Genomic DNA, 15240 nt, shown 5'->3' with positions numbered 1-15240 from the left:
CCAGCTTGAATTATGTGGTCTCACGAGGTTTTTGTGAGATCTCGCTCCAATTCAATTTTTAGTTGTCGTCTGTTATTTACAAAACGCTTCAGCTTTATGCTTTTACACAGTATCTACGACTGTTATAGTAAAGCATACATAACCCGTATTCAATTTGAATACGATAGTGATTTGGAGGCTTGGTACTGGTGGAAGAAGTAAGTCCTTACCTGCCACCGATCTGGGTACCATGTCAGCTATTCATAAAAGGGCATTCATTTGTGCAGTTTATGAAAATATATTGCATTCATGAAGTGACACTAGGCCAGCTTGAATTCTGTGGTCTCACGAGGTTTTTTGTGAGATCTCGCTCCAATTCAATTTTTAGTTGTCGTCTGTTATTTACAAAACGCTTCAGCTCTCGGACAAACAGAAGCTAAACGATGTCAAAGTTAGCGTAAGGAGGGCTATGCGTGAAGCGTTCATTGAATTCGAAAGTAAAATTCTATGTACCGACTTGACAGAAAATCCTAGGAAGTTCTGGTCTTACGTTAAATCAGTAAGTGGCTCGAAACAGCATATCCAGGCACTACGGGATGATGATGGCATTGAAACAGAGGATGACACGCGTAAAGCTGAAATACTAAACACCTTTTTCCAAAGCTGTTTCACAGAGGAAGACCGCACTGCAGTTCCTTCTCTAAATCCTCGTACAAACGAAAAAATGGCTGACATCGAAATAAGTGTCCAAGGAATAGAAAAGCAACTGGAATCACTCAATAGAGGAAAGTCCACTGGACCTGACGGGATACCAATTCGATTCTACACAGAGTACGCGAAAGAACTTGCCCCCCTTCTAACAGCCGTGTACCGCAAGTCTCTAGAGGAACGGAGGGTTCCAAATGATTGGAAAAGAGCACAGATAGTCCCAGTCTTCAAGAAGGGTCGTCGAGCAGATGCGCAAAACTATAGACCTATATCTCTTACGTCGATCTCTTGTAGAATTTTAGAACATGTTTTTTGCTCGCGTATCATGTCATTTCTGGAAACCCAGAATCTACTATGTAGGAATCAACATGGATTCCGGAAACAGCGATCGTGTGAGACCCAACTCGCCTTATTTGTTCATGAGACCCAGAAAATATTAGATACAGGCTCCCAGGTAGATGCTATTTTTCTTGACTTCCGGAAGGCGTTCGATACAGTTCCGCACTGTCGCCTGATAAACAAAGTAAGAGCCTACGGAATATCAGACCAGCTGTGTGGCTGGATTGAAGAGTTTTTAGCAAACAGAACACAGCATGTTGTTATCAATGGAGAGACGTCTACAGACGTTAAAGTAACCTCTGGCGTGCCACAGGGGAGTGTTATGGGACCATTGCTTTTCACAATATATATAAATGACTTAGTAGATAGTGTCGGAAGTCCCATGCGGCTTTTCGCGGATGATGCTGTAGTATACAGAGAAGTTGCTGCATTAGAAAATTGTAGCGAAATACAGGAAGATCTGCAGCGGATAGGCACTTGGTGCAGGGTGTGGCAACTGACCCTTAACATAGACAAATGTAATGTATTGCGAATACATAGAAAGAAGGACCCTTTATTGTATGATTATATGATAGCGGAACAAACACTGGTAGCAGTTACTTCTGTAAAATATCTGGGAGTATGCGTACGGAACGATTTGAAGTGGAATGATCATATAAAATTAATTGTTGGTAAGGCGGGTACCAGGTTGAGATTCATTGGGAGAGTGCTTAGAAAATGTAGTCCATCAACAAAGGAGGTGGCTTACAAAACACTCGTTCGACCTATACTTGAGTATTGCTCATCAGTGTGGGATCCGTACCAGGTCGGGTTGACGGAGGAGATAGAGAAGATCCAAAGAAGAGCGGCGCGTTTCGTCACCGGGTTATTTGGTAACCGTGATAGCGTTACGGAGATGTTTAATAAACTCAAGTGGCAGACTCTGCAAGAGAGGCGCTCTGCATCGCGGTGTAGCTTGCTCGCCAGGTTTCGAGAGGGTGCGTTTTTGGATGAGGTATCGAATATATTGCTTCCCCCTACTTATACCTCCCGAGGAGATCACGAATGTAAAATTAGAGAGATTAGAGCGCGCACGGAGGCTTTCAGACAGTCGTTCTTCCCGCGAACCATACGCGACTGGAACAGGAAAGGGAGGTAATGACAGTGGCACGTAAAGTGCCCTCCGCCACACACCGTTGGGTGGCTTGCGGAGTATCAATGTAGATGTAGATGTAGATGTAGATGTAGTCATAAAAGACCTAACGTTTAAATCTGTGATATGAGCGTCCTTGCAACTTGCAATACACAAAACTTTAACCAAAACAAAAGTCACTTTAATAAACCAAAAAAGTTCGTTTGGGAAACGAATCTCCGAGCCTTTCCTAAGGTATTGTATTGTATGTTAACCGGGGGTCCAGAAACGACGGAGAGGCTCCGTCCCCGCCATAGCCGCAGTGGTCCACAACCCCACGACGACTACCGCAGTCCACTTCACCCTTCCGCCGCCCCACGCCGAACCACTCTTTCAGGGTTATTGTGAGGTTCGGCCCCCGTTGGACGCCCCCAGGGAACGTCTCATTACCAGACGAGTGTAACCCTTATGTTTGCGTGGCAGAGTAATGGTGGTGCACGCGTACGTGGAGAACTTGTTTGTGGAGCAATCGCCGACATAGTGTAGCTGAGTCGGAATAAGGGGAACCAGCCCGCATTCGCCGAGGCAGATGGAAAACTGTCTAAAAACCATCCAAAGACTGGTCGGCTCACAGGACCTCGATACAAGTCCGCCGGGCGGAATCGTGCCGGGGACCAGAGGCTCCTTCCCAATCCGGAAAGCCTTGTGTTTGACCGAACGGCTAAGCAGGCAGGCTTCCTAAGGTACTCCGCTTATTTACAAAGCAACGTTTCTCTATACCAAGCAGATATTAAGTGTGAAATTTTTTGCTAACTTTCCAGAAAATGTTGACACTAGAGAAACGCCACATGTTCTGTTGTTCTCCTACTTTTGTAACAGAGCCACTAAGATGTGTACACAGTGAGACTCCGTGGCGAAATCATCAACCGACAAAGATACTCTATCCAAAAACAGTGACAAGTAATCTAACTGCGGAAAAAAATTCATTACCAGATAGCACGTAGAGATTCTTGACAAACATTTACTGTCTACTCGATAGCGATCTGTCTATCTATCAGCTGGTCCTTGGCGCTGTTCAGATGTGAACTTTGTACCGGCAGTACAAAGCAAAGTCACAACTATTGGGTTCACGCCAAGAAATTACTGTGTGACCCTGTGCCGTCGCCGTAGTAATATCACATACTACAGATCCCTTCCTGGCCCACATTTCTTTTCTTTAATAGCGTGCAATCACGGCAAGAAAAAAAAAAACACCAGTGCCTGAAACAAGCTTTAATGGTCACTGAACAAAACTGACAATGCGGTAACAAATGTCCGTGCCTCTCCGGCTTGTTGCAAGCACTTAAATCCCGGCAAGTTTACTGTATATCAATCATATGAATGACAAACTAGCTAATCCAGCTAAACAAATGTCCAAGGTTTTTCTGACCTTTGTCAAAGCAAAAGTAATTGCTTTTTTTTTTTCAGCGGATTCTATTTATCTCACTGTCGAAGGAACAGCGTATCCGTACCTGAAAAACCCGAGCGACTTGATGCAGCGTTTAAGGCACTGCCTCAGTATTTGGGAGAAGTTTTAAAGTTCCGGAGCTGCCATCGTGACTTAAGATTTCCCGTGGTTTCTCCTAAATCATTTTTGGTGAAGCTTCTGAGCAATCCATCATCTCTCATACTATCTACACGACATTAAATCCTAATATTCCTTCTTTTCCCCCGAACAAAATGAAAATATCTTTTGCTGTCGTTAACAATGAGGCATTAAACGCTGTTCAACAACTCTTGGATGTGAGTATCCTTTAAGCTAGACGCAGACCTTAAGATAATGTTCAGTGCAAGGAGAAGTTTGTGTCTATACTAAAACAAGCTCTATGTACCAGTCCTTGCTTTTGCATGGACGTAAGTTTGAAATTTCCGCAACCGTACAAAGAAAAAGGGACTGAAAACGAAGCGTTACTGGACGAGAATATAATGCATAAATATTTTATATAGACATTAAAGATGGAAAAACTCGAGAAAGGAAAACTAAAATACTCATTCCACTGAAATAATAACTAATATTTTTAAAAAATGGCATAAGAAGTATAGGTAATTTGGACTGCAATTTATTTGAGACCACAGTCTAGTTCGCTGTATAATTTCCCCTTCAGCTTGAAGATGTGTAAAAACACGGACAAAAGCTTCCTGAGTAAATTAACCGAAACTTGAAGGGTAGGTTCTGGAACCAAGAGTAACGTAGTAAAGAAGTCAGAATGATTCCCTGAGATGGGTCTGAAACAATGGGAAGAGATTGCCGCTATGGCAGTATACAACTGCTGCCTGGATACAAGATAATAATTGATCATCCGAAATGCTGATCTAGCCCTCGGGTCTCCGTCTGACAACCTTCGTACTCCATTATGTAGAGAAGGGAACGTATGTGGACATTCATTAATCGGATGACAATGTGAACGGAGGACTGAATAATCAGGAGTGACAGACGTTCGAAGCAAATAATCGATTACCTAGTCTAAATCTACACTCCTGGAAATTGAAATAAGAACACCGTGAATTCATTGTCCCAGGAAGGGGAAACTTTATTGACACATTCCTGGGGTCAGATACATCACATGATCACACTGACAGAACCACAGGCACATAGACACAGGCAACAGAGCATGCACAATGTCGGCACTAGTACAGTGTATATCCACCTTTCGCAGCAATGCAGGCTGCTATTCTCCCATGGAGACGATCGTAGAGATGCTGGATGTAGTCCTGTGGAACGGCTTGCCATGCCATGCCATTTCCACCTGGCGCCTCAGTTGGACCAGCGTTCGTGCTGGACGTGCAGACCGCGTGAGACGACGCTTCATCCAGTCCCAAACATGCTCAATGGGGGACAGATCCGGAGATCTTGCTGGCCAGGGTAGTTGACTTACACCTTCTAGAGCACGATGGGTGGCGCGGGATACATGCGGACGTGCATTGTCCTGTTGGAACAGCAAGTTCCCTTGCCGGTCTAGGAATGGTAGAACGATGGGTTCGATGACGGTTTGGGTGTACCGTGCACTATTCAGTGTCCCCTCGACGATCACCAGTGGTGTACGGCCAGTGTAGGAGATCGCTCCCCACACCATGATGCCGGGTGTTGGCCCTGTGTGCCTCGGTCGTATGCAGTCCTGATTGTGGCGCTCACCTGCACGGCGCCAAACACGCATACGACCATCATTGGCACCAAGGCAGAAGCGACTCTCATCCCTGAAGACGACACGTCTCCATTCGTCCCTCCATTCACGCCTGTCGCGACACCACTGGAGGTGGGCTGCACGATGTTGGGGCGTGAGCGGAAGACGGCCTAACGGTGTGCGGGACCGTAGCCCAGCTTCATGGAGACGGTTGCGAATGGTCCTCGCCGATACCCCAGGAGCAACAGTGTCCCTAATTTGTTGGGAAGTGGCGGTGCGGTCCCCTACGGCACTGCGTAGGATCCTACGGTCTTGGTGTGCATCGGTGCGTCGCTGCGGTCCGGTGCCAGGTCGACGGGCACGTGCACCTTCCGCCGACCACTGGCGACAACATCGATGTACTGTGGAGACCTCACGCCCCACGTGTTGAGCAATTCGGCGGTACGTTCACCCGGCCTCCCGCATGCCCACTATACGCCCTCGCTCAAAGTCCGTCAACTGCACATACGGTTCACGTCTACGCTGTCGCGGCATGCTACCAGTGTTAAAGACTGCGATGGAGCTCCGTATGCCACGGCAAACTGGCTGACACTGACGGCGGCGGTGCACAAATGCTGCGCAGCTAGCGCCATTCGACGGCCAACACCGCGGTTCCTGGTGTGTCCGCTGTGCCGTGCGTGTGTGGGTCTGACACACCGGTGTCAATGTGTTCTTTTTTCCATTTCCAGGAGTGTATATTTTCTAAACCTGCTTGAAGAATGTAAGAATATCACGTAGTTGCATATAAGGATTTCACGCACGGGTGGCCCCTGTTAGTGAATTCATAGTACATACATATCATCAGTACTTCAGTCTTCAACTCGTTCCTAAATGAAATATTGTCTGTATTGGTAGAGTGAAAAAACTCTTTGTCATAGACTTCACGCTTGCTACAAACAAACAGACATCGATGCAGAAGAATTACAAAGGCCAAAGTACACTACTGGCCATTAAAATTGCTACACCACGAAGATGTGCTACAGACGCGAAATTAAACCGACAGGTAAAAGATGCTGTGATATGCAAATGATAGCTTTTCAGAGCATTCACACAAGGTTGGCGCCGGTGGCGACATCTAAAACGTGCTGACTTGAGGAAAGTTTTCAACTGATTTCTCATACACACACAGCAGTTAACCGGCGTTGCCTGGTGAAACGTTGTTGTGATGCCTTGTGTAATAAAGAGAAATGCGTACCATCACGTTTACGACTTTGAAAAAGGTCGGATTGTAGCCTATCGCAATTGCGGTTTATCGTATCGCGACATTGCTGCTCGCGTTGGTCGAGATCCAATGACTGTTAGCAGAATATTGATCGGTGGGTTCAGGAGGGTAATACGGAACGCCGTGCTGGATCCCAACGGCCTCGTGTCACTAGCAGTCGAGATGACAGGCATTTTATCTTCATGGCTGTAACGGTTCGTGCAGCCACGCCTCGATCCCTGAGTCAACAGATGGGGACGTTTGCAAGACAACAACCATCTGCAAGAAGAGTTCGACGATGTTTGCAGCAGCATGGACTATCAGCTCGGAGACCATGGCTGCGGTTACCCTTGACGCTGTATCACAGACAGGAGCGCCTGCGATGGTGTACTCAACGACGAACCTGGGTGCACGAATGGCAAATCGTCATTTTGTCGCATGAATTCAGGTTCCGTTTACAGCATCATGATGGTCGATCCGTGTTTGGCGACATCGCGGAGAACGAACATTGGAAGCATGTATTCGTCATCGCCATACTGGCGTATCACCCGGCGTGATGGTATGGGGTGCCATTGGTTACACGTGTCGGTCACCTCTTGTTCGCTTGTTCGCATTGGCGGCACTTTGAACAGTGGACGTTACATTTCAGATGTGTTACGACCCGTGGCTCTACCCTTCACTCGATTCCTGCGAAACCCTACATTTCAGCAGGATAATGCACGACCGCATGTTGCAGGTCTTGTACGGGCCTTTCCGGATACAGAAAATGTACGACTGCTGCCCTGGCCAGCACATTCTCCAGATCTCTCACCAATTGAAAACGTCTGGTCAGTGGTGGCCGAGCAACTGGCTCGTCACAATACGCCAATCACTACTCTTGATGAACTGTGGTAACGTGTTAAAGCTGCATGGGCAGCTGGACCTGTACACGCCATCCAAGCTGTGTTTGACTCGATGCCCAGGCGTGGCAAGGCCGTTATTAGGGCCAGAGGTGGTTATTCTCTGTACTGATTTCTCAGGGTCTCTGCACCCAAATTGCGTGAAAATGTTATCACATGTCAGTTCTAGTGTAATATATTTGTCCAATGAATACCCGTTTATCATCTGCATTTGTTCTTGGTGTAGTAATTTTAATGGCCAGTAGTGTATATGTGTGTAGAAGACAACTCTCAATATTTAGGATTATAGCCCTTACATTACTTTATTACCGATGCGGTTCGAGCAACTAGTGCTTCATATCAGGCATCATTTCATACCCATCATTAACATTATTTACACTAAGAACTATAATATAGCTATTTTTCTTTTTCACGGGTTGCCAGGGTTTTCATTAGGTACAGAGTTTTCCCCATATGGAAATGGAAAACTGTGTGTGGTGTATTTCTTGACAAAGACTTGCTGTCATGTAAGTAAGTATGGTGATACTACGCCGATGAGTTACTGCGAGTGCGCCCGCAGGCTGCGGTGGTGGACCAGCACCTGTTAGAGATCACCTAGCGCCTGTTTGCACTGTTTTCAGTCACGTTTCGTGTCCACAGTATTTTCAAAGCGATAGAGTAGGTGTATGTGGAAATACAACATGCTAATGACTCATAAGAAGTGACGGGAAGTCATCGAGTAAAGCAGAGGTGATTTCTGGGCGTTCCCGAAGGTAGTGTTATAGGCAATCTGCTGTTTCTTATTTTTATAAACGATTTAGGAGACAATCTGAGCAGCCGTCATAGGTTGTTTGCAGATGATGTTGGCGTTTATCGTCTAGTAAAGTCATCAGAAGCTCAAAACCAATTACAGAACAATTTAGACAAGATATCTATGTGTTGTAAAAACTGGCAATTGATCCTAAATAATTAAAAGTGTGAGGTCATCCACAGGATTGCTAAAACGAATCCGTTAAACTTCGTTTACACGGCAAATCAATCAAATCGATAGGTCGCAAATTCAGCTAATACTTATTAATTACAATTATGAACTATTTAAATTGGAAAGAGCATATATAAAACGTGGTAGGGAAGGCGAAGGCGAAACTGAGACTGCGTTTTATTGGCAGAACACTTAGAAGATGCGACAGATATACTAAAGAGACTGCCGGCCGAGGTGGCCGAGCGGTTCTAGGCGCTTCAGTCTGGAACCGCGCGACCGCTACGGTCGCAGGTTCGAATCGTGCCTCGGGCATGGATGTATGTGATGTCCTTAGGTTAGTTAGGTTTAAGTAGTTCTAAGTTCTAGGGAACTGATGGCCTCAGAAGTTAAGTCCCATAGTGCTCAGAGCCATTTGAACCATTTTTTACTAGAGACTACCTACACTACGTTTGTCCGTCCTCTCTTGGAGTACTGTTGCGCTATGTGGGATCCTTGCCAGATAGGATTAACGGAGTACATCGAGAACGTTCAAAGAAGTGCAGCACGTTTTGTATTATCGGCAAATAGAGGAGAGAATGTCGCTGAAATGATACAGGATTTGGGGTGGAAATCATTAAAACAAAGGCTTTTTCGTTGCGGCGTGATCTCCTAATGAAATTTCAATAACTAACTTTCTCCTTCGAATGGGAAAATATTTGTTGATGCCGACCTACATAGGGAGAAACGATCATCACAGGGCAATCAGAGCTCGCACGGAAAGATTACAGGCATTCTTTTTTGTCCACAAGCTGTTGGAGAGTAGAATAATAGAGAATTAGTGTGAAGGAGCTTCGATGAATCCTCTGCCAGACACTTAAGTGTGTTTTGCAAGTAGCCATGTAGATGTGTACATATGTATGCTGTGTTGACCTCACATTAGGAACGTTGTGGACATGAAACGGGAATGAAAATACTGAAAAATGTGATACAAGAACCACCGCCGCACCCAATGAGCGGACACGCAGTATGTCACCAGCTTAGTATCACCATAAATATTTACATTTTAGCAAGTCTTTTGTCACGAAATTCACTACACACACTTTTCCGTTTATATGTAGGGACACAAATGTGCTGCGCCTAATTAAGAATATGCCAACTCAAAAAATTAGCGATATTTTAATTAGCAGCATGAACAGTGCAAATAATATAAGAATGTAGGCTTCCGCGGCCGGTGTCATAGTGATTAAAATTCTTCTGGGTGTTATGCCGCGTCATTGCTAAAAACTAACAACAATAATAAACTAAAACCGACGTTTCGGCCGAATTGCAACGGCCTTCCTCAGAGCACGACTGGTTTTGCGCACACCAGGAGGAAAACTTGCCGACCAGAAGCCGAACGCTGATTGGCGGACAGCTACCAATCTATGACGACATGGGCACTCACAAATAACCTCTTTCCTTCCATCTTCCCTTACGTCATGACTAGCCAATCATATTAGAGGGCAAATTAAATGTTTTACAACAGTGACGTCAGACATCGACAGTCTGTAATAAATAGAAGCACCTATCCCCATGCAAAACCAGTCGTGCCCTGAGGAAGGCTGTTGCAATTCGGCCGGAACGTCGGTTTTAGTTTATCATTGTTGTTAGTTTTTAGCAATGACACGGCATAACACCCAGAAGAATTTTAATCACTAGTGCAAATAATGTTGAGTGATTTGTATGCATTGGTACCTGATGAGCACTACTGGCTGAAAACGCTTCGCTAATAAATAGTCATAACGATTAACAATCCCAAACTTTAAGATTGGTTGTAGACCATAATATGGAAAACCAATCTGCCAATATTGCTAATGATTAATCTGCAGTACGCAAATCTAACAACGTCAAATTTAGGGAAGCACTTGTAAGGACGAGAGGAGAAAAGCACAATTACAAAGTGGGCAGTACCTGAGGACGCAAGTCAGTAGGTGACCCACCTGGCGTGCTGGCGGCAGAGGCATACGAATCGACGCGCCCTCAGTATGCACCTCGGCGGTCACGCGTCGTCACACCCTTAGCTGACTGTGCAGGGTTCGCGTGCCTCGCTCGCTCGCGAGACATCTCCGCGCAAACAGACTGAACTTGGCTGCCCTCTGGCCCCCGTACAGTGACTCACTGCGTAAACTGTTGCGAAGCTCGCTGTTTAATCACAGGCGCTGCCTTCAGACCGCGTAGGTCAAAGGCGTGCGAGCCGCCATGATTCCAACGCAGAGGTGATAATTGTATGGCATAACTGATGAAAAGAGAAAATATAAAAATGCAGTAAATGAAGCAGGCAAAAAGGAATACCAACGTCTCAAAAATGAGATCGACAGGAAGTGCAGGGATGGCTAGAGGACAAATGTAAGGATGTAGAGGCTTATCTCACTAGGGGTAAGATAGATACTGCCTACAGGAAAATTAAAAGGACCTTTGCAGAAAAGAGAACCACTTGTATGAATATCAAAAGCTCAGATGGAAACCCAGTTCTAAGCAAAGAAGGGAAAGCAGAAAGGTGGAAGGAGTATATAGAGGGTCTATGCAAGGGCGACGTACTTGAGGACAATATTATGGAAATGGAAGAGGATGTAGATGAAGATGAAATGGGAGATACGATACTGCGTGAAGATTTCGACAGAGCACTGAAAGACCTGAGTCGAAACAAGGCCCCGGGAATAGACAACATTCCATTAGAACTACTGACCGCCTTGGGAGAGCCAGTCCTAACAAAACTCTACCATCTAGTGAGCAAGATCTATGAGACGCGAAATACCCTCAGACTTCAAGAAGAATATAATAATTCCAATCCCAAAGAAAGCAGGTGTTGACAGATGTGAAAATTACCGAACTATCAGTTTAATAAGCCACAGCTGCAAAATACTAAACGCGAATTCTTTACAGACGAATGGAAAAACTGGTAGAAGCCGACCTTGGGGAAGATCAGTTTGGATTCCGAAGAAATATTGCAACACGTGAGACAATACTGACCTTACGACTTATCTTAAAACAAAGGTTAAGGAAAGGCAAACCTACGTTTCTAGCATTTGTAGACTTAGAGAAAGCTTTTGACAATGTTGACTGCAATACTCTCTTTCAAATTCTGAAGGTGGCAGGGGTACAATACAGAGAGCGAAAGGCTATTCACAATTCGTACAGAAACCAGAAGGCAGTTATAAGAGTCAACGGACATGAAAGGAAAGCAGTGGTTGGGAAGGGAGTGAGACAGGGTTGTAGCCCCTCCCCGACGTTATTCAATCTGTGTACTGAGCAGGCAGTAAAGGAAACAAAAGAAAAATTCGAAGTAGGAATTAAAATCCATGGAGAAGAGATAAAAACTTTGAGGTTCGCCGATGACATTGTAATTCTGTCAGAGACAGCAAAGGACTTGGAAGAGCAGTTGAACGAAATGGACAGTGTCTTGAAAGGAGGATATAATATGAACATCAACAAAAGCAAAACGAGGATAATGGAATGTAGTCGAATTAAGTCGGGTGATGCTGAGGGAATTAGATTAGGAAATGAGACACTTGAAGTAGTAAAGGAGTTTTGCTATTTCGGGAGCAAAATAACTGACGATGGTCGAAGTAGAGAGAATATAAAATCTAGACTGGCAATGGCAAGGAAAGTGTTTTTGAATAAGAGAAATCTGTTAACATCGAGTATAGATTTAAGCGTCAGGAAGTCGTTTCTGAAGGTATTTGTATGGAGTGTAGCCATGTATGGAAGTGAAACATGGACGATGAATAGTTTGGACAAGAAGAGAATAGAAGCTTTCGAAATGTGGTGCTACAGAAGAATGCTGAAGATTCGATGGGTAGATCACATAACTAATGAGAATGTATTGAATAGAATTGGGGAGAAGAGGAGTTTGTGGCACAACTTGACAAGAAGAAGGGATCGGTTGGTAGGACATGTTTTGAGGCATCAAGGGATCACATATTTAGCATTGGAGGGCAGCGTGGAGGGTAAAAATCGTAGAGGGAGACCAAGAGATCAATACACTAAGCAGATTCAGAAGGATGTAGGTTGCAGTAAGTGCTAGGTGATGAAGAAGTTTGCACAGGATAGAGTAGCATGGAGAGCTGCATCAAACCAGTCTCGGGACTGAAGACCACAACAACGACAACATGCTGCAGCTCCTAGTTTCGCTTCCGTCGAGGTCTTTGTTGGACGCCACTTGGGTGACTCGTAAATTCCTTTCCTATCCCAGTAAGCCTATTGTTAAACGTGCCGTCAGAACCGTGTCTCATTGCTGGCGGATTTTCACATCATTTCAGGTATTTTCCGGGACCATTGTAGCACTTGTTGGCGGACAATATTCGTTTTTGGATTGCAGAGCTGACTTATTCTTACAGTTTACTTCTAAGGTAAGTGAACCTATGCGCGACATCAAACTTATATGAGCCAATTTCTATCGATGGGGGCTCTTTTGGATAATCTTTCTTAATTAGAGGCTTTTCACGGATGATGCTGTAGTATACAGAGAAGTTGCAGCATTAGAAAATTGCAGCGAAATGCAGGAAGATCTGCAGCGGATAGGTACTTGGTGCAGGGTGTGGCAACTGACCCTTAACATAGACAAATGTGATGTATTGCGAATACATAGAAAGAAGGATCCTTTATTGTATGATTATATGATAGCGGAACAAACATTGGTAGCAGTTACTTCTGTAAAATATCTGGGAGTATGCTTGCGGAACGATTTGAAGTGGAATGATCATATAAAATTAATTGTTGGTAATGCGGGTGCCAGGTTGAGATTCGTTGGGAGAATCCTTAGAAAATGTAGTCCATCAACAAAGGAGGTGGCTTACAAAACACTCGTTCGACCTATACTTGAGTATTGCTCATCAGTGTGGGATCCGTACCAGTTCGGGTTGACAGAGGAGATAGAGAAGGTCCAAAGAAGAGCGGCGCGTTTCGTCGCAGGGTTATTTGGTAAGCGTGATAGCGTTACGGATATGTTTAGCAAACTCAAGTGGCAGACTCTGCAAGAGAGGCGCTCTGCATCGCGGTGTAGCTTGCTCGCCAGGTTTCGAGAGGGTGCGTTTCTGGATGAGGTATCGAATATATTGCTTCCCCCTACTTATACCTCCCGAGGAGATCACGAATGTAAAATTAGAGAGATTCGAGAGCGCACGGAGGCTTTCCGGCAGTCGTTCTTCCCGCGAACCATACGCGACTGGAACAGGAAAGGTAAGTAATGACAGTGGCACGTAAAGTGCCCTCCGCTACACACCGTTGGGTGGCTTGCGGAGTATAAATGTAGATGTAGATACTTAGTTTTCCCTTCTTTTATCTATAGGTTAATCTTTCTAGCAGCTCTTTCATTGCCTTTGGCATTGTTGCAATTATATCAATATCATCTGCGTATGCTAGCACTTGAACTGATTTATACAGAATTATCCCTCTTGTATTGATGTCCGCATCTCTTCCATCTTCAACGCTATATTAAACAGAAGGCAGGGTAATGCGTCTCCCTCTCTTCCTCCAACTTTCTTTGATCACAGAACTTGATAACATACTTTGTATTTTAATTTGACTCCGGGTGTTTTCCATAGTACCTTCCGGTAAGGCAATCAGTTTATTAGGAATGTATAACTCTTACACTGCTGTATACAGCGCCCTTCTGATAGTTATTTACAACTTGACGCGGTACAATATTCAGAAAACTTGACGTTGTACTAGGTTACATTTACGTAAACTGCGAGGGAACAGGCTGTGACGATGTTGTGCAGTGAAGCTGGGCTGTGTAATAAAGGTGGAAGACGAACTGTTCATGGGTGGTCAGCAGAGTGTGGGAAAGGACCTCCAGTGAGCATGACATCAGCTGTACTTCGTGAGTCTCTTCGGACAGTCGTGATGCGAGTTTTTATATGGGTGTTTTTGAGATTACATTTTTGGAAGCTGGAGATGAAGATTTTTTAATGTAACGCATGATTTACGCATACTACTTGCAAGTAAATGGCCCAAATGTTAGGTATGCGCAAGTGTTGACCATGAGCTTTCAGGGTCTACCTAGGTTCACCTATCAATGATGAAACCTAAGTTGCTGTTCAGGAAAACCAAAGTTATGATGTATCAAGTTTCAGTATGGTCGTTGCGGGAACAGGGACATCACAAAAAGTTCATGAAAGGCTACTAGATATATTTGAAAGATCTCAAGACAAATTCTTGGGTCATTGGAAGAAAATGGTGTTTGGAGGTGGAGGTTGAACTATGAATTATATAACATGTATACTGAACTAGACATTGTCAGCTATATAAGTATTAAAACTCTGGAATGGACAGGAGATATACCGAGAACAAACGACAGAAATGCGTTCCATTAAAAACATTTTCATCTCCAGCTTCCTAAAATGTAATCTCAAAAAGACCCATACAATAACGCGCACCGCAACTGTCTGACGAGACTCACGAAGTGCTGCTGATGTCATCATGCTCACATGAGCTTCTCCCACACTCTACCGTCCACCCAAGAGCAGTCGGCCTCCACCTTTACTACAGCTCAGTTTCACTGTACAACAACGTCAAAGTCTGTACCCTAGCATAAAGCGTAAGTTTTCTGGGAATGGTACCGCGTCTTGTAGTAAATAACTATCATTGATGAAACCAACGTTTCGCACACGGTTGTAGTGGTCTTCCTCTGGGTCTGATGGTGTATTTTATGCTGTCCATAGTCACGTGTATTTGGTTATGACTGCTCTGCTGAGCTTTACATTACGTCACAATTTAAAAAAAAACATCGATATTATTGACGTCTAGCTGCAGAAGGTTCCACCAAGGCAAGATAGATGCTCTGCACACTGCAGTTGTGTACAAGGTAGACTGAGAGCGTGGAG

The 15240-nt window shown here is 44.7% G+C and overlaps 1 protein-coding gene across 3 annotated transcripts in view; it reads right to left on the bottom strand.

Moving 5' to 3' along the window:
• LOC124612415 overlaps nucleotides 1-15240 on the bottom strand; it is a 350836-nt gene that overhangs the window by 157553 nt on the left and 178043 nt on the right. The window contains exon 1 of one of the 3 annotated variants that reach the window (XM_047140615.1): nucleotides 10357-10507. The exons of the other annotated variants lie outside the window; for them this stretch is intronic. Within the exon in view, the coding sequence (XP_046996571.1) occupies nucleotides 10357-10380 (24 nt within the window). The 5' untranslated portion in view covers nucleotides 10381-10507. Of the gene's footprint in view, nucleotides 1-10356; nucleotides 10508-15240 lie in introns of those variants that run through there. 3 annotated transcript variants of the gene reach the window in all.

This window comes from Schistocerca americana, chromosome 4 (genome assembly GCF_021461395.2).
Source record: "Schistocerca americana isolate TAMUIC-IGC-003095 chromosome 4, iqSchAmer2.1, whole genome shotgun sequence".
NCBI lineage: Eukaryota > Metazoa > Arthropoda > Insecta > Orthoptera > Acrididae > Schistocerca > Schistocerca americana.
The sequence above is the reverse complement of the archived record's forward strand: the minus strand, read 5'-3'. Positions and strand labels throughout refer to the sequence as shown.